General features: G+C 46.2%; 1 protein-coding gene across 1 annotated transcript in view; it reads left to right on the forward strand.

Annotated features, from left to right (window-relative positions):
• The window catches only part of ADGRE1 (adhesion G protein-coupled receptor E1), a 53,085-nt gene that overhangs the window by 12,467 nt on the left and 14,254 nt on the right, over positions 1-26,364 (forward strand). The window contains exons 3-13 of the mRNA XM_045491780.1: positions 1,682-1,828; positions 9,980-10,135; positions 10,244-10,363; positions 12,019-12,165; positions 16,666-16,806; positions 16,892-17,029; positions 18,637-18,725; positions 20,337-20,420; positions 23,831-24,008; positions 24,825-24,944; positions 26,152-26,363. Coding sequence (XP_045347736.1) covers positions 1,682-1,828; positions 9,980-10,135; positions 10,244-10,363; positions 12,019-12,165; positions 16,666-16,806; positions 16,892-17,029; positions 18,637-18,725; positions 20,337-20,420; positions 23,831-24,008; positions 24,825-24,944; positions 26,152-26,363 — 1,532 coding nt within the window. The remainder of the gene's footprint in view (positions 1-1,681; positions 1,829-9,979; positions 10,136-10,243; positions 10,364-12,018; positions 12,166-16,665; positions 16,807-16,891; positions 17,030-18,636; positions 18,726-20,336; positions 20,421-23,830; positions 24,009-24,824; positions 24,945-26,151; position 26,364) is intronic.

Here is a 26,364-nt window from a genome sequence, read left to right on the forward strand (position 1 = left end):
GGGCAGATCAGCCCACTCTGCCCATGTTCCTGCCCAAGGGGAAGGGGACAGCCTACTTATTCTTTTTTTTTTTTTAACGTTTATTTATTTTTTTTTCAACGTTTATTTATTTTTGGGACAGAGAGAGACAGAGCATGAACGGGGGAGGGTCAGAGAGAGAGAGAGGGAGACACAGAATCGGAAACAGGCTCCAGGCTCTGAGCCATCATGAGCCATCAGCCCAGAGCCTGACGCGGGGCTCGAACTCACGGGCCGTGAGATCGTGACCTGGCTGAAGTCGGACGCTTAACCGACTGCGCCACCCAGGTGCCCCTTAACGTTTATTTTTGAGAGAGAGAGAGAGAGACAGAGTGCAAGCAGGGGAGGGGCAGAGAGAGGGAGACACAGAATCTGAAGCAGGCTCCAGGCTCTGAGCTATTAGCACAGAGCTGTAAGATCATGATCTGAGCTGAAGTTGGACCCTCAACCGACTGAGCCACCAAGGCGCCCCGACGTGTTTATTCTTCTCAAGAACATGGCCAAATGATGCACATATCACTTCCGCGCACATGCCCATGGGCAGAATTGAGTCACATGAGCTGCAGGAGACCCTGGGAATGCAATCTTTAACAGGATGGTTGTGTTACTAAAAGCTCTGGGAGGACAGCTGCCATTCTCCACTTGGAGGTTCACTGCTGGAGCTTTACCCAGGTCTTCTGTGCTCCAAAGGCTGAAATTTTGACTCTCAAACACTTCTGTCTAGAGCCCTGATGCTCCTGGTGCTGCTGGTCCAAGCACCAGCAGCATCAGCATCATTCAGGGGCTTCTGAAAAGTACAGACTCTCGGGCTCCTTCCTAGACCTGCAGAATCAGCATCTTCTTTTTCCAGATCCAGGATGTAGGTGAGGCAGCTGCTCTTGGTCCAAGGACCACACCTGGAGTAGCCAAGTGTCAACATCGGTGCTTCTCACACTCTCACGTGCACCCAGATGGCCCAGGGGTCTTGCTAAAATGCAGGTTCTGGTTCATCAGTTTTGGGGCAGGGGCCCAAGATGCTGCATTTCCATCAAACTCCCAGGCAGTGTGGATGCTCCTGGCCTGGGAACTGCATTTGGAACAGGAGGAGTCTAGGGTCTACAAGGTCCTTGACATGCTGAGCAGTTTCTCAGGACTGCTGTAACAGGTTACCACAAACCAGGGGGCTCAAAACAACAGAAATCTATTGTCTCACCATTCTGGGGGCCAGAAGTCTGAATCAAGGTGTCCATGGAGCCATGCTTTCTCTGAAGGCTCTAAGGGAGAGTTTGTTCTGTGCCTCTTTACCCAGCTTCTGGGTGGCTGGCAATCCTTGGTATTGCTTAGTTTGAAGGCGGATCACTCCAGTGTCTGCCTCTGTTGCCACGTCGTGTTTTCCCTGAGCCTGTCTGTGCCTCTCTTCTCCTCTTCTTGTAAGTACACCAATCCTATCAGATTACAGACCACCCAACTCCAAGAGGATCTCATGCTCTCTTGGGTCTTAATTACATTTTCAGAGACTCTATCTCCAAATAAGGTCACATTCTTAGGGACCAGGATTTAGGGCTTCAGCACATTTTTGGGGGTACATGTCAGCCCACAACAGTCCCCTTCACCCTTTCATGCTGGCTGTCCCCGATGCCCGCCCCAGGGCTCTAACCCACACCCTTCGTTCTGCGCTGCCCAGGTGTGAATGAATGTGAAGATACAACTGTGTGCCCAGCTTATGCAACCTGCACCAACACTCTGGACAGCTACTACTGCACTTGCAAAGGAGGCTTTCTGTCGAGCAATGGACTGACGCGGTTCCGGGGCCCAGAAGTAACATGCAAAGGTGAGCACCCCCTCTTTAAAACCCTCCGCCATTTTGCAGGATAGTCAGGTGGAAGCTGGCTGGGCAGTGGATGTAGGCACTTTTTCTGTGTCCCAAACGTTATTTTCCCCCTCTCTCCCGCCCTGCCCCTTTTTATCTTTCTTTTTCTATGACGACGAGGATTCCTGCTCACTAAAAATCCCAACCGTTTGGAACGATCATAAGGATGAAAATAAAAGTAAACATCGTGCCATTTGTCAATATTCAGAAATAAACCACTGATTTCATTTTGGGAAATCTTTTGGTTGTCTCTCCATGAAGGAAACAAGAACTTTTAACATTCGCTGAGTACCAGGCCCCCAGTGAAGGGATTTATGTGCATTTTTACATTAAATTGAGTGTAGGCATCCTGATGACCTCCACTGTACAGATGTGGACACTGAGGCTTGGAGTGCTGGAATGACCTGCTCACAGCTGTGGGGTTGGACTGGCCTCCAAACCAAGTCTTTCCAACTCTCACAGCAGTTTCTGAACCAAGTCAACTCTTTGCCACACTCTAGTCGTGCCGTGTTGGGGAAACGTATTTACCCTCTCTAGGCCTCAATGTTTCCATCTGCAGAATGAGCGTGTAAGAGTACCGACCTCCAAGGATAGTTGGGAAAATTAAGTGCAATGAAGTACGTAGTGTGCTAGGCACATGTATGCTCCCCCCAGAGCTATTACTTACTTAAGTAATGTAAATTGAAATAATCCCCAGAATGAGTGACATTCTGTGTCTGTATTTCTGTGTGTTTATATCCCAGTCTACCCTTGACAGTCAAGATCTGATTGTACCTCTGCCTAGACCAGGGATCATTGAACTGCTTAATGCAAAGGGCAAAATAGTAAATATTTTGGAGGTGCAAGCTGTGTGATCTCTGTCATGACCACTCAATACTCCAGTTGTCGTGCGAAAGCAGCCAAAGATGATACGCAAATGAATGAATGTGTTTGTTCCAATAAAACTTTATTTATACCAACACGTGGTGGGCTGGATTTGGCCCATGAGCTCTAGTTCACTGGGTGCTGAATAAGGTTATTCATTTCTATTGTTATGGTATCCAGGGAGCCCTCAAGTCCTTCTTTATCTGTGAGTTACAGCTCATGGGTCATTTGGCAAGCTACAGTAGTCCTGATAGACCCCGGTTTTTCATTTTGGGTTGAAATCAACATTCCCCATCTAGAGAATAATGGATACTACAGCAAGGATTTCATCCCCTTTAGGCCTTTGTCTCTGGTTTGGTGCCTAAGACATTGTGAGTATTCGATAGATATTTGTTGAATGAAGGAGCACATGACCTTATTCTTTATGTCAACTCCAGTTTTCATCACCAGTTATCAGTTGTTTCTAATGTTTTACTACCTCAAACAAAGGTGGGGTGAACATTCCTGTGATCTGATCTTGATGTCCAGGAGGAGCTCCAGATTTCTGTCTAGAAGTACAGTTTTCTGGGAGGAGTTGTAAGAGACGTGCCTTGAGGTTGCGTTTGCATGACAAGTACATAGCAAGTGTTTAGGCGACGTGACCAGGGCTGGAGGAGACTTGAGCTGGGCCTCCCCATGGCACCATGACAACTCAATTTTATGGGTCCCTCAACTCCTTTGCAAGTAATTCTTCATTATCTAGTCCTGGGGAGATACTTACCTACATCAAACTTAGACATCAAAACTGAATGTCTCAAAAACAATGACAGTCATTTATTTTGTTCATAAATGTATCTGCCACTTGAGTTGAGTTCAGTGAGTATGGCTGGTCCTGTTCCATGCAGTCTCAGCTGAGTTGGCTTAACTGGGGGCTAGAGGATCCACTTTAAAGGCAGCATACGCACAAGGCAGGCATCTATGCTGGCCGTGGGCTGGCTGCTCCACCAGGGCTGTGGGCTGGAGGTCTTGGTTCTCCTGCAGGTAAGCTGCTTTTTCATGGCTGGTTGGGCTTCCTCACGTATGGCAGCTAAGCCCCCAAGAATGGGCACCTTAAGAGAACAGGGAGGGGATGCATGGTATCTTGATGACCTAGTACCACTCCCAGAGTCCCAGCAGGCTCAGATTCTAGAGAAGGGAACAAAGACACCACTGCTTGCTGGAAGGAGTACAAATCCATTTAATGAAGGGTATATAGCATGGAAGACGTTGTTTCCACCATCTTTGAAAATACAATCTGCTACACAAGATGAAGCAAATTAGTGACTCCAACTCTTTCTGTGTCCAGATATAGATGAATGTTCTCAAAGCCCCCAACCATGTGGTGCCAACTCAGTCTGCAAAAACCTGCAGGGGAGATACAAGTGCAGCTGCTTGCCTGGTTTCTCTTCTCCCACTGTAAATGACTGGACCTCGGGAAAGCCGGGTCATTTCTCATGCACAGGTAATGCTCTCAGGCATGGGTCTTGGGTGGACAGCGACCACCAGTGGGCAGTGTCTGTCACCTGAGCCACAGTCTTTGGTCTGCTCACTCTCCTCCACTGCTCCTCAGACATCGATGAATGCCAATCCGATGGGGTCTGCCCAGAGCATGCTGAGTGTATCAACTCCTTGGGAAGCTACAATTGCAGCTGCCAGGTTGGATTCATCTCTCACAACTCGAGCTGTGAAGGTATAGAGGACCTGCTTTTCTTTATGTAGCTACTCAATTAATTAACAACCACCTCACTTGATGATCCTGTGAGGTTAGAGACTATATTCTTCGTTTTGGGGGTGAGAAAATTTAGGCTCAGACCATTGAAGTGACTTCCCCAAAATACACAGCTGTTAAGTAGAAGAGCCAGGATTGGAACTCCAGTCAATGAGTTGCAGCAGTGGGTCAGACAATAGTTGAGAGCAATGGCGGGGGGGGGGGGGTGCTGTGTCCCATGAGCAATAACTTTCAAGGAGGATGCTGGAAATGCCTGGAACATTTTTGATTGTCACAACTGGTGGTGGTGATGGGCTCCACTTTTCTAGTGAGGAGAGGCCACGGATGCTGCTAAACACCTTACAATGCACAGAACAGCTTCCCTACAATCAAAAATAATCTGGCCCCAGATGTCTTTAGTTCTGAGACAGAGAAACGGCGTGATAGGGTGAGCTCAGACTCAAACTTCAAAATTTTTTCCTATAATGTATTTGTTTCAAGACCTCAGGGTTACCCTCAACCCCTACCCCATGCCTTACATACTAAATCAGTCATCATAGCTTGGGGAATTTACCTGCTAAATATGTCTTGAATCTCTCCATTCTTCCTCATGCTTGGTTGGGGCTTCATCATTAGTTTAGCAGCGTCCTCCCTGGGCTTGTCCTTCCTCCATTCGTGTCCCCTCGAATCCATCCTTCCAAACTGCAGCCAGAATTTGCTCACAAGAAGCAAGGGCTCCATCTCCCTGCATCTGGTTCAGAATTATTGTTCTCCATGCTCGTTTGTAGGGAAGGTGACTCCATCAAGTAAGGCATGGAGTGATCCAGCCCTTATCACATCCCCTGGGCTTGGAGTCAGAGATATTTGAGGTCCTCTCTGATTTTTCTGATACATTTGTAGCAGTAGCTATTGCTGAAAACAGATCACCCTGAAAGTCAGTGGCTAGAGACAAGCACCATATACGTGGTTTGTGTTCTGTGCATTGGAAGTTTAGGTTGGGCTCTGCTGGTCGCTTGCTTGCGTCTGTACTGGGCTTGTTCGTGTGTCTGTGGTCAGCTGTGAGTCAGCTTGCTCATCTCGGCTGGGCTGCCTCATGTGTCGGGGGCTCCTGTGGGATGATCCATCTCTCTTCCACCTTGTCTCTCCTTCTTCATTAGGTGAGTCTCGGGCTTGTTCATGTGGCAGAAGCAAGGGGCTTAAAGAATGAGCAGAAGCAAATAAGTCTCTAGAAATCTAAGACTTGGAACTGGCACGACATCATTTGTGCTGTGTTCTTTTGGCCAGTGAAAGTCATAGGCCAGATTCAAGCTGGATTCGAGGTGTGGGGAAACAAGCTCCCATCATAGAGGAGGAGTGGCAAAGTCACACTGCACCGCACCATCTGCATCCCATGGTGTGGGTGCAGGGAGGAGTAAAGGAGCACAGCCATTCTATGTTCATCTGTCTTGGAGCTATTCACCGCCCTCCACTTATATACATTGGGTCAGATGTTATTCTCGTGGCCAAGTTAATTTTTTGTTTTATTTTTATTTTATTTTATTTTAGCTCATACTTGTTATTCTCCAGACTCTGCTCTGAGTCCTTCCCAGATGACACCTTATTCAATGCTCCAAACCACCCTATGGGGGAAGTACTATTACTATCCCTATCTGACAGATGAGAGCACTGAGACACACAGAGGTGAACTATCTTGCCCAGTGCATTGTCAGCTCGGGGCCACCAGAACACAACACTGCAGACAGGGTGGTTTCAACATTGAGATCTATTTTCCCTCCATTGTGGAGGCTGGAAGTCTGAGACCACAGCTGGGGTCTGGAGAGGGCTGTCCTCCTTGCTTCCAGATGACTGCCTTCATTCCGGGTCCCCATGGACAGTGAGCTCTGGTGTCTTTTTCTTTGTTTTAAGGGTACCAGTCCCATTTATATATGTTTATTTATATATTTTTGAGAGAGAGACAGAGAGACAGAAAGAGAGAGCATGCAGAAGACGTAGAGAGATAGGGAGAGAGAGAGAGGAAGAGAGTGGGAGAGAGAGAATCCCAAGCAGGCTCCACACTGCGTATACAGAGCCGGATGCAGGGCTCGAACTCACCAGCTGTGAGATCATGACCTGAACAGAAACCAAGAGTTGTATGCTCAATTGACTGAGCCACCCAGATGCTCCAGGGCATTAATCCCTTCTTAAGACCTCATCAACCTAATCATCTTGTGAACGCCTTTTGTCCAGATACCGTCTCACCGAGTGTTGGGGATGTAACGTATCAATCTGGGGGCACATATTTCAGTGCACAGCACCCAGTAACACACGGTCTATAGGGACAGAGCCAAGCTTTGAGTCAGGCTGTCCATGCTTTGCACCCCTCCACTTGGATGCCTCTCAGTCATTATTATTATTACTGATAACATAGTATTTCTTAGGGGGAGGAATTGAGATTTATCAAGGAACGGGGGCCAGGGAGTTCAAGGCTGAGGGAGCAAACAGTGAGCCTTCCTGGACCTACAGGTAATCAGTGAATCTGGATCAGGAATTACTAAGGGGTTAGCAAGGAGAGTTGAGTTAGGTGAGCTTAGGTGGGTCCAAACTCTCAGAGTCTCATGTGTTCTAAAGAGGAGTTTGGATTTTATCCCGAAGTGTGGAGAGCCTCATCAAAAGATTTGTGTGGGTCACATCCTGGCTCTCTGCACTTCCTTTCAGCAGTGTTTAAGAGGGTGCGAGCAGAGCTAGGGAGACCCGCTGGCTTCAGTCAGGATGGGGTTGTGCACTGCCATGGCCTCAGCATCCTTTATCCTTTTGACTCAGCCTAGTTTTCTGCTTAGATGTGGACGAATGTGCCAGGAACTCAACTCTCTGTGGCCTCGGCTCAGTGTGTATCAACACCCCGGGGGAATACCATTGCTCCTGCCTGCCTGGGTTCTTTTCACCTGTTGATTGGACCCCTGAGAAACCAGAGGATTTCAGATGTACAGGTAATGCTCCCAGCCATGCTGAGGACTTTAATGGATGTCAACATACCCTGAAGAGAGTGGCTTACAAACAACCCTTTCTGCTTGCTCATGATCCTGTGGGTTGACTGCATGGTTTTTGAAGGTGGGGGTGGGCACTAAGATGGCACGAGGTCTAAAATGGCCTCACTTATCTGGCTTGTAGTTGGTGCTTGGCTCTGGGTGGGAGCTCAGATAGGCCCTTCAGTTTTCCTCATGGGCCTGTCCACACCAAAATTTTGGATGGTAACTACTGCCCTTGCAATCGAGGCTTTCTGGCCAACAATGGACCGATGCAGTTCAGGAACCCAGGAGTGACATGAAAAGTTGAGTACGCACCTCCTCAAAACCCTCCGCCATTTTGTAGGATAATCAGGTGGAAGCTGGCTGGGCAGTGGATGTAGGTACTTTTTTTTGTCCCAAATGTTATTTTCTCTCCCTCTCCTTCCCTGCCTTCTTTCCATTCTTTTTCCATAGTGACAATGATTCCTGTTCACTCAAAATTCTAACCATTTGGAGCTGACATTAAGATGAAAATAGAAGTGAAAATCAATATCCAGAAATAAACCACTGATTTCATTTTGGGAAATCTTTTGGTTGTCTCTCCATGAAGGAAACAAGAACTTTTAACATTCGCTGAGCACCAGGCCCCCAATGAAGGGATTTATGTGCATTTTTACGTTAAATTGAGTGTAGGCATCCTGATGATCTCCACTGTACAGATGTGGACACTGAGGCTTGGAGTGCTGGAATGACCTGCTCACGGCTGTGCGGTTGGACTGGCCTCCAAACCAAGTCTTTCCAACTCTCACAGCAGTTTCTGAACCAAGTCAACTCTTTGCCACACTCTAGTCTTGCCGTGTTGGGGAAACGTATTTACCCTCTCTAGGCCTCAATGTTTCCATCTACAAAATGAGCGTGTAAGAGTACCAACCTCCAAGGATAGTTGGGAAAATTAAGTGCAATGAAGTACGTAGTGTGCTAGGCACATGTATGCTCCCCCCAGAGCTACTACTTACATATGTAGTTTAAATTGAAATAATCCCCAGAATGAGTGCTATTCTGTGTCTGTATTTCTGTGTGTTTATATCCCAGTTCTCCCCTTGACAGTCAAGATCTGATTGTACCTCTGCCTAAGACCAGGGATCATTGAACTGCTTAATGCAAAGGGCAAAATAGTAAATAGTTTGGAGGTTGCAAGCTGTGTGATCTCTGTCATGACCACTCAATACTCCAGTTGTAGTGTGAAAGCAGCCAAAGATGATACACAAATGAATGAATGTGTTTGTTCCAATAAAACTTTATTTATACCAACACGTGGTGGGCTGGATTTGGCCCATGAGCTCTAGTTCACTGGGTGCTGAATAAGGTTATTCATTTCTATTGTTATGGTATCCAGGGAGCCCTCAAATCCTTCTTTATCTGTGAGTTACAGCTCATGGGTCATTTGGCAAGCTACAGTAGTCCTGATAGACCCCGGTTTTTCATTTTGGGTTGAAATCAACATTCCCCATCTAGAGAATAATGGATACTACAGCAAGGATTTCATCCCCTTTATGTCTTTGTCTACGGTTTGGTGCCTAAGACATTGTGAGTATTCGATAGATATTTGTTGAATGAAGGAGCACATGACCTTATTCTTTATGTCAACTCCAGTTTTCATCATCAGTTATCAGTTGTTTCTAATGTTTTACTACCTCAAACAAAGGTGGGGTGAACATTCCTGTGATCTGATCTTGATGTCCAGGAGGAGCTCCAGATTCTGTCTAGAAGTACAGTTTTCTGGGAGGAGTTGTAAGAGACGTGCCTTGAGGTTGCGTTTGCATGACAAGTACATAGCAAGTGTTTAGGCGACGTGACCAGGGCTGGAGGAGACTTGAGCTGGGCCTCCCCATGGCACCATGACAACTCAATTTTATGGGTCCCTCAACTCCTTTGCAAGTAATTCTTCATTATCTAGTCCTGGGGAGATACTTACCTACATCAAACTTAGACATCAAAACTGAATGTCTCAAAAACAATGACAGTCATTTATTTTGTTCATAAATGTATCTGCCACTTGAGTTGAGTTCAGTGAGTATGGCTGGTCTCTGTTCCGTGCAGTCTCAGCTGAGTTGGCTTAACTGGGGGCTAGAGGATCCACTTTAAAGGCAGCCTACGCACAAGGCAGGCATCTATGCTGGCCGTGGGCTGGCTGCTCCACCAGGGCTGTGGGCTGGAGGTCTTGGTTCTTCTGCAGGTAAGCTGCTTTTTCATGGCTGGTTGGGCTTCCTCACGTATGGAAGCTAAGCCCCAAGAATGAGCATCTTAAGAGAACAGGAGGGGATGCTTGGTATCTTGATGACCTAGTACCACTCCCAGAGTCCCAGCAGGCTCAGATTCTAGAGAAGGGAACAAAGACACCACTGCTTGCTGGAAGGAGTACAAATCCATTTAATGAAGGGTATATAGCATGGAAGACGTTGTTTCCACCATCTTTGAAAATACAATCTGCTACACAAGATGAAGCAAATTAGTGACTCCAACTCTTTCTGTGTCCAGATATAGATGAATGTTCTCAAAGCCCCCAACCATGTGGTGCCAACTCAGTCTGCAAAAACCTGCAGGGGAGATACAAGTGCAGCTGCTTGCCTGGTTTCTCTTCTCCCACTGGAAATGACTGGACCTCGGGAAAGCCGGGTCATTTCTCATGCACAGGTAATGCTCTCAGGCATGGGTCTTGGGTGGACAGCGACCACCAGTGGGCAGTGTCTGTCACCTGAGCCACAGTCTTTGGTCTGCTCACTCTCCTCCACTGCTCCTCAGACATCGATGAATGCCTCTCCGATGGGGTCTGCCCAGAGCATGCTGAGTGTATCAACTCCTTGGGAAGCTACAATTGCAGCTGCCAGGTTGGATTCATCTCTCACAACTCGATCTGTGAAGGTATAGAGGACCTGCTTTTCTTTATGTAGCTACTCAATTAATTAACAACCACCTCACTTGATGATCCTGTGAGGTTAGAGACTATATTCTTCGTTTTGGGGGTGAGAAAATTTAGGCTCAGATCATTGAAGTGACTTCCCCAAAACACACAGCTATTAAGTAGAAGAGCCAGGATTGGAACTCCAGTCAAGGGTCTACTCTGAGTGCAGCAGTGGGTCAGACAATATTTGAGAGCAATGGCGGGGGGGGGGGGGGTTGCTGTGTCCCATGAGCAATAACTTTCAAGGGGGATGCTGGTAATGCCTGGAAACATTTTGATTGTCACAACTGGTGGTGGTGATGGGCTCCTCTTCTCTAGTGAGGAGAGGCCACGGATGCTGCTAAACACCTTACAATGCACAGAACAGCTCCCCTTCAACCAAAAATAATCTGGCCCCAGATGTCTTTAGTTCTGAGACAGAGAAACGGCGTGATAGGGTGAGCTCAGACTCAAACTTCAGAACTATTTCCTATAATGTATTTGGTTCAAGACCTCAGGGTTACCCTCAACCCCTACCCCATGCCTTACATACTAAATCAGTCATCATAGCTTGGGGAATTTACCTGCTAAATATGTCTTGAATCTCTCCATTCTTCCTCATGCTTGGTTGGGGCTTCATCATTAGTTTAGCAGCGTCGTCCCTGGGCTTGTCCTTCCTCCATTCGTGTCCCCTCGAATCCATCCTTCCAAACTGCAGCCAGAATTTGCTCACAAGAAGCAAGGGCTCCATCTCCCTGCATCTGGTTCGGAATTCTTGTTCTCCATGCTCGTTTGTAGGGAAGGTGACTCCATCAAGCAAGGCATGGAGTGATCCAGCCCTTATCACATCCCCTGGGCTTGGAGTCAGAGATATTTGAGGTCCTCTCTGATTTTTCTGATACATTTGTAGCAGTAGCTATTGCTGAAAAACAGATCACCCTGAAAGTCAGTGGCTAGAGACAAGCACCATATACGTGGTTTGTGTTCTGTGCATTGGAAGTTTAGGTTGGGCTCTGCTGGTCGCTTGCTTGCGTCTGTACTGGGCTTGTTCGTGTGTCTGTGGTCAGCTGTGAGTCAGCTTGCTCATCTCGGCTGGGCTGCCTCACGTGTCGGGGGCTCCTGTGAGATGATCCATCTCTCTTCCACCTTGTCTCTCCTTCTTCATTAGGTGAGTCTAGGGCTTGTTCATGTGGCAGAAGCAAGGGGCTTAAAGAATGACCAGAAGCAAATAAGTCTCTAGAAATCTAAGACTTGGAACTGGCACGACATCATTTGTGCTGTGTTCTTTTGGCCAGTGAAAGTCATAGGCCAGATTCAAGCTGGATTCGAGGTGTGGGGAAACAAGATCCCATCATAGAGGAGGAGTGGCAAAGTCACACTGCACCGCACCATCTGCATCCCATGGTGTGGGTGCAGGGAGGAGTAAAGGAACACAGCCATTCTGTGTTCATCTGTCTTGGAGCTATTCACCGCCCTCCACTTATATATATTGGGTCAGACGTTATTCTCATGGCCAAGCCTCAGTGTAAGGGAGAGGAGGAGTAAGGGGAGAACATGCACAGTGAAACTCTGTTTGCAATCTCCTATTCTCATTTCTTCATCGGCTTTGTCTTGGGTTTTCATCTCCACTGACCAGATGTGGATGAATGTGCCGACCCCGCAACTTGCCCAGAGCATGCAACTTGTCACAACAGTCCTGGAAGCTACTCTTGTGTCTGCAACCTAGGATTTGAATCCAGCAGTGGAAACACAAGCTTGCAGGGCCCAGGAGACACATGTGAAGGTCGGTGGGAAGGGTTTGTTGGGGAACCTGGTCCAAGTCTGCATGCAAAGACAACAGTGGTGGGTGAAGGGTCAGGATGAGTCTGGGCTGAGCTGAAGGACCTTATCTGCTAAGCTGATGCCAAAAATTGCTCATCCATTCACTCATGCACTCATTCAACAAATACTTCCTGAGCACCTACTATATGCCAGGCACTCTTCTAGAGCTGGTGGAGACAGCACCAAATAGCATAGGCAAAACGATTTGTTCTCCTAGAACTCATCATCTAGGGTTAAGGGAGATAGATAGCAAAATAAATGCATGGCCATATGTGTGCCAGGAGTATCTGAAAGAAATAAAGATAAATAAGGCAGGAAAGGTGCATAGGCAGCACTGGGAGTAGGGGTCAACTTTTAGTAGAGTGAGTGGTAAGGAAAGGCCACACTGAAAAGTTGGTATTTGAGAAAAGATGTGAAGGATATGAGGGAGTGAGATATTGGGTATCTGGGGAAGGGTGTTCCAGGAGGAGGGAACCGCAGATACAAAAGGCTGGAGTCAGGATCCCAGCCAAGGTGCTAAGCTCTTCCGGACATGTACTCATTGTCTGCCCAACAACCTGGTGGTATCAGTGGTGTTTTATGCCCATTTCATAGATGAGGAACCTGAGCCTTACCATCGTGGTAAAACAACTCTTCCACGGTCAAATAGCTAGGAAGTAGGGGAGTCAGGGTCTGAACTGGCCATCATTGACTTGAGTCCAAATTTCCAGACTCTGACTCAAGGCCACCTGGGAAGCTGTCATCGAAGAAGTCCAGAACCAGACTGAACCTGATTTTAAAACCTGGTGTGCCTTTCACAGGCTGTGTGACTCTGCACAATTGTGATGCCTCAGTTTCCTCATCAGAAAAATGGAAGCAATGTTAGTGTGCACCTCACAGGGCTGCCGTGAGCATTCCTCGAGCAGGTGCATGTAAGGGTGTTCCTCAGTGTCTGTCACAAAAATCTCAACATATTAGCAGTTAATTTTTTGTTTTATTTTTATTTTATTTTATTTTAGCTCATACTTGTTATTCTCCAGACTCTGCTCTGAGTCCTTCCCAGATGACACCTTATTCAATGCTCCAAACCACCCTATGGGGGAAGTACTATTACTATCCCTATCTGACAGATGAGAGCACTGAGACACACAGAGGTGAACTATCTTGCCCAGTGCATTGTCAGCTCAGGGCCACCAGAACACAACACTGCAGACAGGGTGGTTTCAACATTGAGATCTATTTTCCCTCCATTGTGGAGGCTGGAAGTCTGAGACCACAGCTGGGGTCTGGAGAGGGCTGTCCTCCTTGCTTCCAGATGACTGCCTTCATTCCGGGTCCCCATGGACAGTGAGCTCTGGTGTCTTTTTCTTTGTTTTAAGGGTACCAGTCCCATTTATATATGTTTATTTATATATTTTTGAGAGAGAGACAGAGAGACAGAAAGAGAGAGCATGCAGAAGACGTAGAGAGATAGGGAGAGAGAGAGAGGAAGAGAGTGGGAGAGAGAGAATCCCAAGCAGGCTCCACACTGCGTATACAGAGCCGGATGCAGGGCTCGAACTCACCAGCTGTGAGATCATGACCTGAACAGAAACCAAGAGTTGTATGCTCAATTGACTGAGCCACCCAGATGCTCCAGGGCATTAATCCCTTCTTAAGACCTCATCAACCTAATCATCTTGTGAACGCCTTTTGTCCAGATACCGTCTCACCGAGTGTTGGGGATGTAACGTATCAATCTGGGGGCACATATTTCAGTGCACAGCACCCAGTAACACACGGTCTATAGGGACAGAGCCAAGCTTTGAGTCAGGCTGTCCATGCTTTGCACCCCTCCACTTGGATGCCTCTCAGTCATTATTATTATTACTGATAACATAGTATTTCTTAGGGGGAGGAATTGAGATTTATCAAGGAACGGGGGCCAGGGAGTTCAAGACTGAGGGAGCAAACAGTGAGCCTTCCTGGACCTACAGGTAATCAGTGAATCTGGATCAGGAATTACTAAGGGGTTAGCAAGGAGAGTTGAGTTAGGTGAGCTTAGGTGGGTCCAAACTCTCAGAGTCTCATGTGTTCTAAAGAGGAGTTTGGATTTTATCCCGAAGTGTGGAGAGCCTCATCAAAAGATTTGTGTGGGTCACATCCTGGCTCTTTGCACTTCCTTTCAGCAGTGTTTAAGAGGGTGCGAGCAGAGCCAGGGAGACCCGCTGGCTTCAGTCAGGATGGGGATGTGCACTGCCATGGCCTCAGCATCCTTTATCCTTTTGACTCAGCCTAGTTTTCTGCTTAGATGTGGACGAATGTTCCAGGAACTCAACTCTCTGTGGCCTCGGCTCAGTGTGTATCAACACCCCGGGGGAATACCACTGCTCCTGCCTGCCTGGGTTCTTTTTCACTTTTCTGCTTGTTCATGACTCTGTGGGTTGACTGCATGGTTTGGGGGGGTGGCAATAGGATGCCTGGGAGGTCCAAAATGGCCGCACTTACATCCCTGGTAGTTGGTGCTGGTCTCTGGGTGGGGGCTCAGCTGGGCCCCTCGGTTTCCCTCATGGGCCCTTCCTCATGGTTGCTTGGGCTTCCTGGGAACATGGCAGCTGGTTTCCGGAAGGGAAGCTGCAAGAGGAAGAAAGCAGAAACTGTGGGTTCTTGTAAGGCCTGGGTTTGGAAGTGCCAGAATGTTCCTTCTGTTCCATTCTCCTGGTCACAGTCATGGGGCCAGCTGAGAGGCAAAGGAAGGGGAAATCAACTCCCCAAATCGCTGGGCAAGCAACAATTACACGCAGGAAATGAAAGAATTGGTGGGAGTCATCTTTGGAGGATCTAACATATTGCAGAGCACATTTTATATTCTTCAACCCCCTGGGGAAATGCACGCTTCTCGTCATTACACATGTTGTATTTCTTTTCACCTTATGTTCACCAGCTACTGACATTCTTGTAGGCAGAACAATAGTGAGGCAAATTTGAAAGGGACCTTAGAGGTAGATTAATACAGCCCTGTGGGTTCTTAGGAATCTCTTCAGAGCCCCTATTTCGGTCAGATTATCATCTCTCTTATTTGTCTTACCTCCTAAATAGGTTTCACTTTGCAGGAAGTGAAAGCTTTCTTCAGCCAAAAAGTTTTGATAATCATATGCCTAGTCCAGTTCCATTTGCAAAATATAAATTCCATTTATGCTGTTTTTAAGAAGCATTCATTCATTCATTTAAAGTTTATTTATTTTAGAGAAAGAGAGAGAGAGCAAGCATGAGTGGGGGAAGGGCAGAGAGGGAGAGAGAGAATCCCAAGCAGGCTCTGCACTGTCAGCGTAGAGCCCCATGAGGGGCTCTAACTCACAAACTGTGAGATCATGACCTGACCTGAAATCAAGAGTTGGATGCTTATCCAACTGAGCCACCCAGACACCCCACTGTTTGCGTCGTTTCTGACAAGAGTTCACCTACCTGATGCTTAAGTGTGTCTACAAGTGGAAGCCCACTCCTTGGTCAGAGACGTTTCTGTGATACCAGGAGGAGAATCATTTCTCCATACCTCCCAACCGTGGGTCATTTTCCTGTCCTTCGAGACCTCCAAGTTAGTCTGCATTCATCCCACAAGGACCTCCCATTCCAGCGCTCCATGGTAACACCCAGTGCAACAACCATGTACCTGTGCAAGGCACTAGTGGATGCTGCCTGTTTACCCCTCCTGTTTCGTGAACTGACATAGGAATATGAAAAGTTTTGCCTTTACCTCCCTCCTGATTATTTTTTTCCCAGGACATTCTATTCCATAGATCCTCAGAAATCCCCAGAAGGAGAGGTAATCCCATGTTGCCACAGTAAGCTAGCCAGGGTTCCTCAATGTTGGCACTATTGACATTCTGGGCCAGATGGCTCTTTGTGGTGGAGGGCTGTCCCATACACTGCAGGATATTTGGCAATATCTTTGGCTTCTACCCACTAGATCATAGTAGTACATCCCCCTCCCGCAGCCCAGTCATGACAACCAAAGATGTCTCCAGACATTGCCCAATGTCCCCTGGAGGGGGTCGGGGTGCAAACTGCCCTCAGTTGAGAACCACTAGCTAAATATAATAGCAATTTCTGACTTTCATAACAATCCAATATAGATGCACCTGGCCAGTGGGCAGATTTTCTCCACATGGTGATATAGGGATCCATTTCCTTACATCCGTTGGTCCTTATATGCCTTGTGGCTTTGGAATCCCTGGTTCAGCCCGTGGTGGGGAGAGAGGGAGAAGGCACACCCACTTTGTAACCATCTCAGCTCAGAAGTGGCAAATGTACTTTCCCACATTCCATAAGTGAAAACTAGTCCCATGGCCCCAACCTAGATGCAGAAGGTTCTGGGAAATGTTGTCCCTGGTTGGGTCACCATTTTTTTTTTTTTTTTTTTTTGGTGACAACTCTATGCTTTGTAAGCATAACTTTTGCAGGATTTCTAGCCAGCTCTGCCTCATGCCCATTATCAACCCTATAGACATTGATGAGTGCCTTTACATCAGCCTTTCCAATGCAACATGCACCAACACCCCTGGGAGCTACTTCTGCACCTGCTCTCCTGGCTTTGCACCAAGCAACGGACAGCTGAACTTCACAGGCCAAGACGTGGAATGCAGAGGTGAGAGGAGGGGTTGCTGGCTCTCCCTGCAAAGAAGTATGTCTTCGTTCTTCTGGGTTGTTTGACACTCTTGAGTCCTTTGCAGATATCGATGAGTGCTCCCAGGACCCATCACCATGTGGCCCCAATTCTGTCTGCACCAATGCCCCGGGCTCCTACAGCTGTAGCTGCATTGAGGGCTTTCGTCCCGATCCAGAAGGCTCCTTCAACTTCAACTGCAAAAGTAATTGTCTCCTTGTGCCTCTCAGCCGTGGAATCTGCATCCTGGTTTGGTTGTAAACCCCTCCATCCACCCAACCTCTGGCTCCTCCTTTTACCCTTGCTTCATCCTCAATCCTCTCTTTCTCATTTATTCATTCACTCACAGATTGATTCACTCATTCGATACATTATTTGGGGAGGGGCATCTATTAATTAGTCAAACAGGCCCCTGCACTAGGTCCTGAGAATTCAATCCTGAATGTGATGATGTACGTAGAGCACACACACATAATCACGTAATAACCACAATCAGCGTGGCAATTGAACAATCATAGTGTACTTTGGAATGAGTAATGAGATATTTAATATGCCGTGGGCAAGTGATATTTAAACTGAAGCTTGAAGCAAGGGTAGGAATTATCCAGATGATGAGTGGAGATCTGAATGGTCCAGGTTGTGGCATGTGCAAAGGCCCTGAAGCATTAGGTATACCTAAGGAGGTGGGCAGAGTTCAGGTCCTGCAGGAACTGGTGAGCCATGTGAAGAATTTTGAAGGTTTCGGGGGTTTTCTGTTTGTTTGTTTTCTTTCTTTCTTTTCTTTTTCTTTTTTTGCTGAGAACAATGGGAAACTGAACAGCTTGATTTTTTAATTGAAAAAATATGTTTTAATGTTTATTTTTTTTAATTTTTTTAACGTTTACTTATTTTTGAGACAGAGAGAGACACAGCATGAATGGGGGAGGGACAGAGAGAGACGGAGACACAGAATGGGAAGCAGGCTCCAGGCTCTGAGCCATCATCCCAGAGCCCGACGCAGGGCTCGAACTCACGGACTGTGAGATCGTGACCTGGGCTGAAGTCGGACGCTTAACCGACAGAGCCACCCAGGTGCCCCTGTTTATTTTTGACAGAGAGAGAGCACGCACATGAATGGGGGAGGGGCAGAGAGAGAGGGAGACACAGAATCTGAAGCAGGTTCCAGGCTCTGAGCTGTCAGCACAGAGCCCGACGCGGGGCTCGAATTCACAGACCGTGAGTTCATGACCCAAGCCGAAGTTGGACACTCAACCAACTGAGCCACCCAGGTGCCCCAACAGCTTAATTTTTTTAATTGTAGATTACTTGATACATTAAAGATAGAGGTAGTTTATATGGAGGCAATGAAGTATAATATGTATAATATTATACAATAATAGTGTGTCAACATGAGAGCTAGGATCTCATCAATTTCATGTGTTTCATGCATGTTCCTTCCCTAGTTCATCTTCCCCACTCCTCCCCAGAGAGGACTACTTGGAACTTTGTATTCATAATTCCCCTACTTTAAAAAAAAATGACCTCCGTGTACGTATCCCTAAACAATACTTTGTTTAGTTTTGTTTGCTTTGGAGCTCTATAAAGATGGCATCATGCTCTGTGTCGTCTTTTCCGACTTGCTCTTTTCACTCAGTATCCTGCTTCTCAGAGTCCGTGGTGTTTCTGCGTGTAGCTTTGGTTTGCTCATTTCCGCTGTCATGTAATATGGTGACGAATAGATTTTAGGCAGGGGGATAATGAAATCAGACCTGTCTTTTAATCACAGCTTGCTGTGGTTGAGCTTTGACTTGGTAGCTTTCATTTCCTTCCTAGGGATTCCCTTCAAGTGTAAAGAAGATGTGATACCCAACAACGAGTGGGTCCAGCAATGCCAAATGGGAGAAGCAGTGATGGCTGAATATGTAAGTATTTTTGAAGCTTCCTAGCTCTTGAGGTTCCTAGAAGAACTTCTAGCCTAGAAGTCACTCAGGTAGGATGTTGTTTTGCAGCTTTCACAAAGGCCAAAATAACAGTGGCCTAAATCGTATAGCAGTTTACTTCTCTCTCTGTAACAATCTGGGTGTCAGCTGTGGAGAGTTGATATGATGGTTCTGCAAATGCTCTGCCATCAGCAACACCAGCCCTCCCACTTTGTGGTCCAAGATGGCTGCTCCAGCCCCTGCCATCACGTCTGCATTCCAGCTGGTGGGCAGGGGGGAAGGTGAGGTGAAAGGCATAGTTCTTCTCTTTAAGGGTATAACCCCGTATCACTTCTGCTTACACCTACCTTCAAGGAAAGCTGAGAAGGGAGGGCATTTGTCTATCTAAAACTTGGGAATTCTTTTCCAAATAGAAGAAGGGATGTTGGAGTCTCGTTACCAGTGAAGGTGCTGGTGCTGTGTCTGTGTGATATGGGAGGGGAGATGCACAGCCCCTGGGCCAGGCATAAAGGAATTTGGATATCCTGATTCTCTAACCAAGTTGTTCCAGTGGTCAAAGCCTCCATGAACATCTTCAGGAATTGACGTGACAATTTTCAATATGAGCTTATAAATTAGCTTTCAAATTTCCCTGCACTTTTTAAAATTTTTTTTAATGTTTATTTATTTTTGAGACAGAGAGAGAGACAGAGAGAGAGAGAGAGAGCACGAGCAAGGGAGGGGCAGAAAGAGAGGGAGCCACAGAATCCGAAGCAGGCTCCAGGCTCCGAGCTGTCAGCACAGAGCCCGACGTAGGGCTCGAACCCAGAAACCGCAAGATCATGACCTGAGCCAAAGTCGACACTTAACCTACTGAGCCACTCAGGTGCCCCAAAATTCCCATGCACTTTGGGCCAATGTTATTTTTTGGAAGAATTTAGGTGATTTAGAAATTTAGGTGAAATACACCTAAAAATTGACCATTCTTCCCACTTTTAAGTGTACAAGTCAGTGGCATTCAGTATATTCACAATGGTGTGCAACCACCAGTACCGTCTCTCAGACATTTTTATCCCCTCAAAAGAAACCTGTGCCCAGCAACATTGCTCTCCAGCTCCCCCTGTGCCCAGGTCTTGGTAAAAAGTAATCTGCTCTCTGTGTCCATCAGTTTCTGCCTCCTGGATATTTCCTATAAATGTAATCACAGAATACGTGGGGTTTTGTGTGCGGCTTCCCTCACTGAGCACGATGTTTTCAAGGTTCGTCCACATTGTAGCAGATGCCAATGCTTCACTCCTTTTTGTGGCTGACTAATCCTCCTTTTGGACCACTGGAGTTGACTCACACATTTCCCCCATCTTTGACCCCACAAAGTAGTTTTGCTGTTTCTTTCCATTTGCTCCTTTTATTCACAGAAGAAAAAGGTACTGTGGTCCCAGTTCTGCTGAAAAGGCGAGTTTCTATTTTCCTGAGAATTCTAAAGCCTGCTTCTAGCAGCTCTTAAACTTGGGAGTTTAAGACCACCCATATGGTGGGCTAGATGGCCAATTTGTACTTTACACACTGAAGGATGGATTGATCAGTGCTCACACGTGTTCTTCTTCTGGGGCACAGGGTTCCTTCTGCACACTAATGAATGCCACCTTCAGTGTTCTGGACAATGCCTGTGAAAAAAAAACCACCGTGGTTTCTCTGAAGGTAACAGCAAAATCTTCGTAATTGTGTTTTGAGCTTCAAACATCTTGGTGGGGGGACACTTTGGGCACAGAAAGTCCTCTTTAAATGGATTAACATTTAATTTATTACAGAATTAATAAATTCTGTATTTTTACAGAATTTGAAACCTGTTTCAAAATTTACCGCACAGTAAATTTCAAAATTTACCATACAGTAAAATTCCCTTCTCTGTCTAGTGAGTTTTTTTATTTTTATTTTACTTGTGGGGGGAGGGGCAGAGGGAGAGGGAGAGAATCTCCGGCAGGCCCCACACTTAACGCAGAGCCTGATGCAGGGCTTAATCCCACAACCCTGAGTTGGACGCTCAACCAACTGAGCCACCCAGAGACACCCAGTTTTATGAGTCTTATCAGCTGAATGGATTTGGGTAGCTACCACCACAATCAGAATATAGAACAGTTCCTTTTCCTCCCGAAACATTCCCTTGGGGTTCCCCCGAACATTGTTAGATGTTCTCTCCACCACCGGCTCCTGTATATCCCTGTCACTTCTCTGTCATTGGAGTTTTGTCTTTTCAAGAATGTTATATAAACGGAATCACACAGGATGTGGCTTCTCTCACTCAGCATAATGCCTTTGAGATTCATGAAGGTTGTGATCAGTGGTCTCAATTCTTGTTTTTTTCCTGCTATAAACATTCACGTACAGTTTGTGTGTGTGTGTGTGTGTCCCTGATTTTTTGTTTCTCTGGGATAAATACTTAGAGGTGGGATTACTCAGTCTTTACAATGATTGATTTTAAAACCTAGTTTTTCTTAAGATTTTATGTTGCACTTAATGGCTGTTGTTTTATTTAAAAATTCAGTTGCTTTTGTACAAAAACAAGAATGACACTTTCCTTTGCAATTTGATTGATTTAAAATTAATTTATTGGGTATAATATAGTTGTCCATTAAGTGTGCATTCATTCATAAGGTTTTCAGACTGAATTTCCATAAGCAACAAACCTTCTGACAAACTAGGTTAAATTCTCTCATTTTATACTGTGTTTATGAATATTCTTATCCCCCCCCCACCAAATTTTGAATACCTAATGAGGAATATTTACAGAGCTAAGAAGCAAAGTCATTATGCCCTCGAGGGATTTATAAATCCAATCAACCAAATGTATAAATATAATAATTCATATTTAAAAAATTTTTTTTAACGTTTATTTATTTTTGGGACAGAGAGAGACAGAGCATGAACGGGGGAGGGGCAGAGAGAGAGGGAGACACAGAATCGGAAACAGGCTCCAGGCTCTGAGCCATCAGCCCAGAGCCCGACGCCGGGCTTGAACTCACGGACCGCGAGATCGTGACCTGAGCTGAAGTCGGACACTTAACCGACTGAGCCACCCAGGCGCCCCAATAATTCATATTTTTAAATGTTCAAAACCATTTATCAACAGTCACATTCTCTGAAATTGTTCATATGAAACAGATACTCATCTCACATCTAAACGCTTTAGGCAGCGAACTCTCGTGGTTAATCAGTTAGTTTCTCTAACATAAGGAACTGCTCCAAATCCCTTCAACACCCCCTTCTCAGAGTATGACAAAGATGGAAAAACTTTGTAAATAAAGCACAGAAGTGATAACCCTGTGGAGTTTTAGTTTGCCTACTAATTTTTTGCTTTCCCAAGGAAATGAAATCACCTTCCCAGCCAACAATAGATTTCACATTTTGAAGGGAGGGTTTTTTAAAAATTTTTTTACGTTTATTTATGTATTTTGAGAGACAGAGATAGAGCATGAGCAGGGGAGGGGCAGAGAGAGAGGGAGACACAGAATCCGAAGCAGGCTCCAGGCTCTGAGCTGTCAGCACAGAGCCCAATGCGGGGCTCGAACTCATGAACCATGAGATCATGACCTGAGCCGAAGTTGGACACTTAAGCTTAACTGACTGAGCCACCCGGGCCCCCCTCGAAGGGAGTTTTAAGATCTCCTCAGCCGTAAAATTGAAGACCACATTTTCCCAGGATGATTCTACCTGACACTTTTCTGTACGTCGGTGGGGACGGACCCCAAACTCACCTGGCATATGGTTACGTCCTGTTTCTCCAGAACAAACATCTCAAGTTATACCCTCATCCGTGTTTTACTGAAATTCTTTTCATGTTTTTATTGTCCAATTTGGATAAATAGAAACTGTTATTCCTACTCAGATTTCAGTTAATTTTCTTCCCCATATGACCGGAGTCCGTTACTTTCTTCCTCGTATTTATTAGGTTGTGAACCCTTTTCATATTTTTTTGTTGTTGGGGTCAAAGTCATTGCATAAGCCAGTTTATTGACAATAATCAATAAAAGGAATTGTATTGACATTAATGTCAATATTATTATTGCCATTTCTTTATTCCTCTGACATAATCAATGTTAACATTTGGATGTATAACCATATCCTTTCACTTTGTGAATGTATGTCTAAAACACACACACACACACACACACACACACACACACACACACACACACACTGAAGCCATTTAGTGAGGACTTACTAGAGGGATTCCGCCTCTGCTGCTAGATAACAAAGGTTCAAATCTTGCTTCTCCCACCTCCTATACATGTTCTGTTTCCCCACACAAAAAATGGAAACCATAGTCTCTACTTCATAGATTTCTTTCTAAAATGAAGTTAACATACATAAGATACTTAATACTTGGCTCACAAGAGAGTATTATTTTTATCTCTGTGTGCCAGAAATATTACTATCATAAATATAAAAATGTTAATGAAAATACTTGTTTTTTAAGAGAAATGAAGTAATATCTATGTTATCCTGTAATTCGCTTAACTTAACAGCTCACTGACCTTTTTGCTTGTTAGTGTGTGTGTGTGTGTGTGTGTGTGTGTGTGTGTGTGTGTGAGCACTGTTTTATTAACAGCTGTGTACTATTCTGTGATTTGATTTAGTCATTTATTTAGCCAATCTGTCGGACATTCAGACTTTCCAACTTCATGTTGTCAGAAACCATACTGAAATAAACATCACTGGAGAAGATCCTTGCACAGTTTTTAAGCATTTCTGGAAGGATTAATTCCAGGAAGGGAAACCTCTGGGTCAGAGCTAGGTGTAAGCGGGGCTATTCCAGGTGCTGACTTAAAGGCTACACCGATTTGAGAGGGAAAGGAGGAGAAGGGGAGAGAGAGAGAGAGAGAGGCAGAGGGAGGGAGGGAGAGCGAGGAAGAAGGAGAGAAGGAGAGAGAGGGAGCTGAGAAGGGGAGAGAGAGAAGGAGAGAGGGAGGGGGGAGAGCGAGAGGGAGAGGGAGAGAAGGAGGGAGAGGGAGACAAGGGGGAGAAGAAGGGAGAGAGGGAGAAGAGCTGCTGTCTCAGGGGTAGGGGGAGAGGGAGAGAGTGTACATGCGCAGACACACCTTTCCTTGTAGAGTGCGGCTGAGAGCCTTACCTCTGTGCTCGAACAAACATCCACATGGTCCAACTTCTCCCAAGAGGAGACCTCTGCCCTGGCCACTGTCATACTGGAGAGTGTGAAAAGCAGCATCCTGGCAGCTTTCCTGAAACCCTCAGCCAATGTCACTCAGACTGTTCAGACGGAACACTTGGGTAAGGTGGCAAGGTTCCATCTGGGTGCTGCTTTTGAGGGGGGCCTTGGGCAATGCTATGCCCCATGGCTTTCCCGTACACTACTTCCCCCAACTGTTTCAAACCTCAGAGCTCACAGAAAAGCAAGTCCCAGGATAGTAACAGCATCTCCCATTTACTGAGTGCCTGGCCTTGAGGTAAGGGTGTGTGTCATTGATTCATTCAACAACTGTCTGAGCCCCACAGTAAACAAAGATCTAGTAAATGAAACAGAGAAAGTGCCACTGATTACCTGGCTTACATTTTAAAGGGCTATCTCCAGTTCCATTGCCTATTTTGTTGTCCTGGGGACCCCTGCAATTAGTGCCATGTCACAGGTGAGAGACCTGAGGCTCAGAGAGGTTAAGTCATTGGTTGTGTTTGCACAGCCGGTGAGTGGCAGAAGCAAATGCAGCCTCTGAGCCCTTGTCCACTCTGCTGGGTTCATCCAGCCCCTTCCTACTTCCTCTGGCTTTGGAAAACTCGTCTACATTTAGAGCAGCCAGAGGGTCCGGACTCTGTTGTCTTCCATCACTGTTGGCCTCAACTCCAGCTTTCCCTGAGGTACCCCCTAAGGTGCGAGCGCTCACCCCTGCAGCCCCACCTGGGTTTCTCTCATTTGTTTGTGGCTATCATCCTCCCGTCACTCACTCACCACGGGGCTCGAGGTCTTTCCCATGATGAACTGGCCTTTTTTATTCTTTGCACCTAGGTAGGTGTAACTTTGTGGGGCAGGAAACCGAATTTAGGACCCACTTTCTGGGGGACCTCGGGCAAAGTCTCCCTATCTCCTTTTAGAAATTGAAAGCAAGGTCATCCAGGGAGAATGTGCTGAAGAGAACGTGATCCTTCACTTCAAAGCCAAAGGGAATGAGATGAAAATTCGGTGCTCTACAATCAAGGAATCTGAATCCATAGGTACAGAGCTGCTCCTGAGAACCAGGGAGGGGGGCTGCGGTGTATCCGATTGGCAAACATTTACCAGTCAACTCTTGGGTTCCAAGACCAGTGAGGTAAGGCCCCTGCCCTCAGGGAGCCAGGTACTAAATACATAAACACTCCCAATAATGGACTACCAAGACCTTGGCTGGCTGGTATGGCAGCCACCAGCCATGTTTTGTGATTGAGCACGTGAAATGTGGCCAGGCTGTACTTTACGACCTGGTAAAGTACACACCGGAATCCAAAGGCTTGATACAAAAAAATGGTGGAGAAAATCTCATGCATACTTCTTATATGGATTCTAGGCTGAAATGATGATATTTTGCATGTGTTGCGAAAGTAATTATTAAAATTTATTTGACCTGTTTTTGACTTTTGTAAAATCTGGCTACCTGAAAATTTTAAATTACCTGTGTGGTTCATGTTATAATTCTAGCGGACAGTGCTGATCTGTATCAGGGATCGGCAGGCTTGTCCTATAGAGGGCGGATTAGTAAGTATTTCAGGCATTGAGGGCAAAAGAATCTCAAAGTAGAAAGACGTTCGTACACGATGTGTAAATGAATGGACGTAGCTGTGCTACAGTAAGTTTCATTTACACGAAACAGGCAATGACCAGATTGGCCTATGGGCTGCTGTTTCCCACTCTCTGGTGTGCAGGGCTCAGGGGGCAGGCCTGGGACATCCCTGAAGGCCACCAACATGGAGAGGGGAAGCCTACCAAACAGATGAACGAGACTGACCATCAGTGTGGGAGGGGACTTGTATCCCACTGCTCAGTTTGATTATCCCTTAAAGACATAAATTCATATTTGTTTTTAAAAATTTTAATGTTTATTCGTTTTTGAGGGGGGGGGGAGAGAGAATGAGTGGAGGAGGGGCAGAGAGAGAGAGGAAGACACAGAATCTGAGCTGTCGGCACAGAGCCTGACATGGGACTCGAACCCACGCACAGTGAGACCATGACCTGAGCCAAAGTTGGATGCTTAACCGGCTGAGCCACCCAGGTGCCCCTGTATTAATTTTAAATGTAGCCAAATGTTGCCATGCTCAGAGCAGGCCCATGGAGGCCCGGAGGTGCGTGGGGTATTAGAGTCTGTATATGTGTGTACTTTTTGGGTCATTGATAATCACTACTGAGCAAATTATTCCTTTTTCTTTTTCTTTTTTTGTTTGCATTTAGGGAATATCACAGGGACCATCGGGGTAGCTTTTGTCTCCTTTTCAGGGATGGAGTTGTTTTTAGATAAGAGTTTCTTCCAAGACCCTCAGAACCCCTTGGCCAATTCCCAGAGGAGGCTAAAGATGAATTCTCACGTTGTGCAGGGCATCATGACTGGGGAGAAGCAAGATGGGTTCTCTGACCCAGTCATTTACACGCTGGAGAACATCGAGG

This window comes from Leopardus geoffroyi, chromosome A2 (assembly GCF_018350155.1).
Source record: "Leopardus geoffroyi isolate Oge1 chromosome A2, O.geoffroyi_Oge1_pat1.0, whole genome shotgun sequence".
Classification (NCBI taxonomy): domain Eukaryota; kingdom Metazoa; phylum Chordata; class Mammalia; order Carnivora; family Felidae; genus Leopardus; species Leopardus geoffroyi.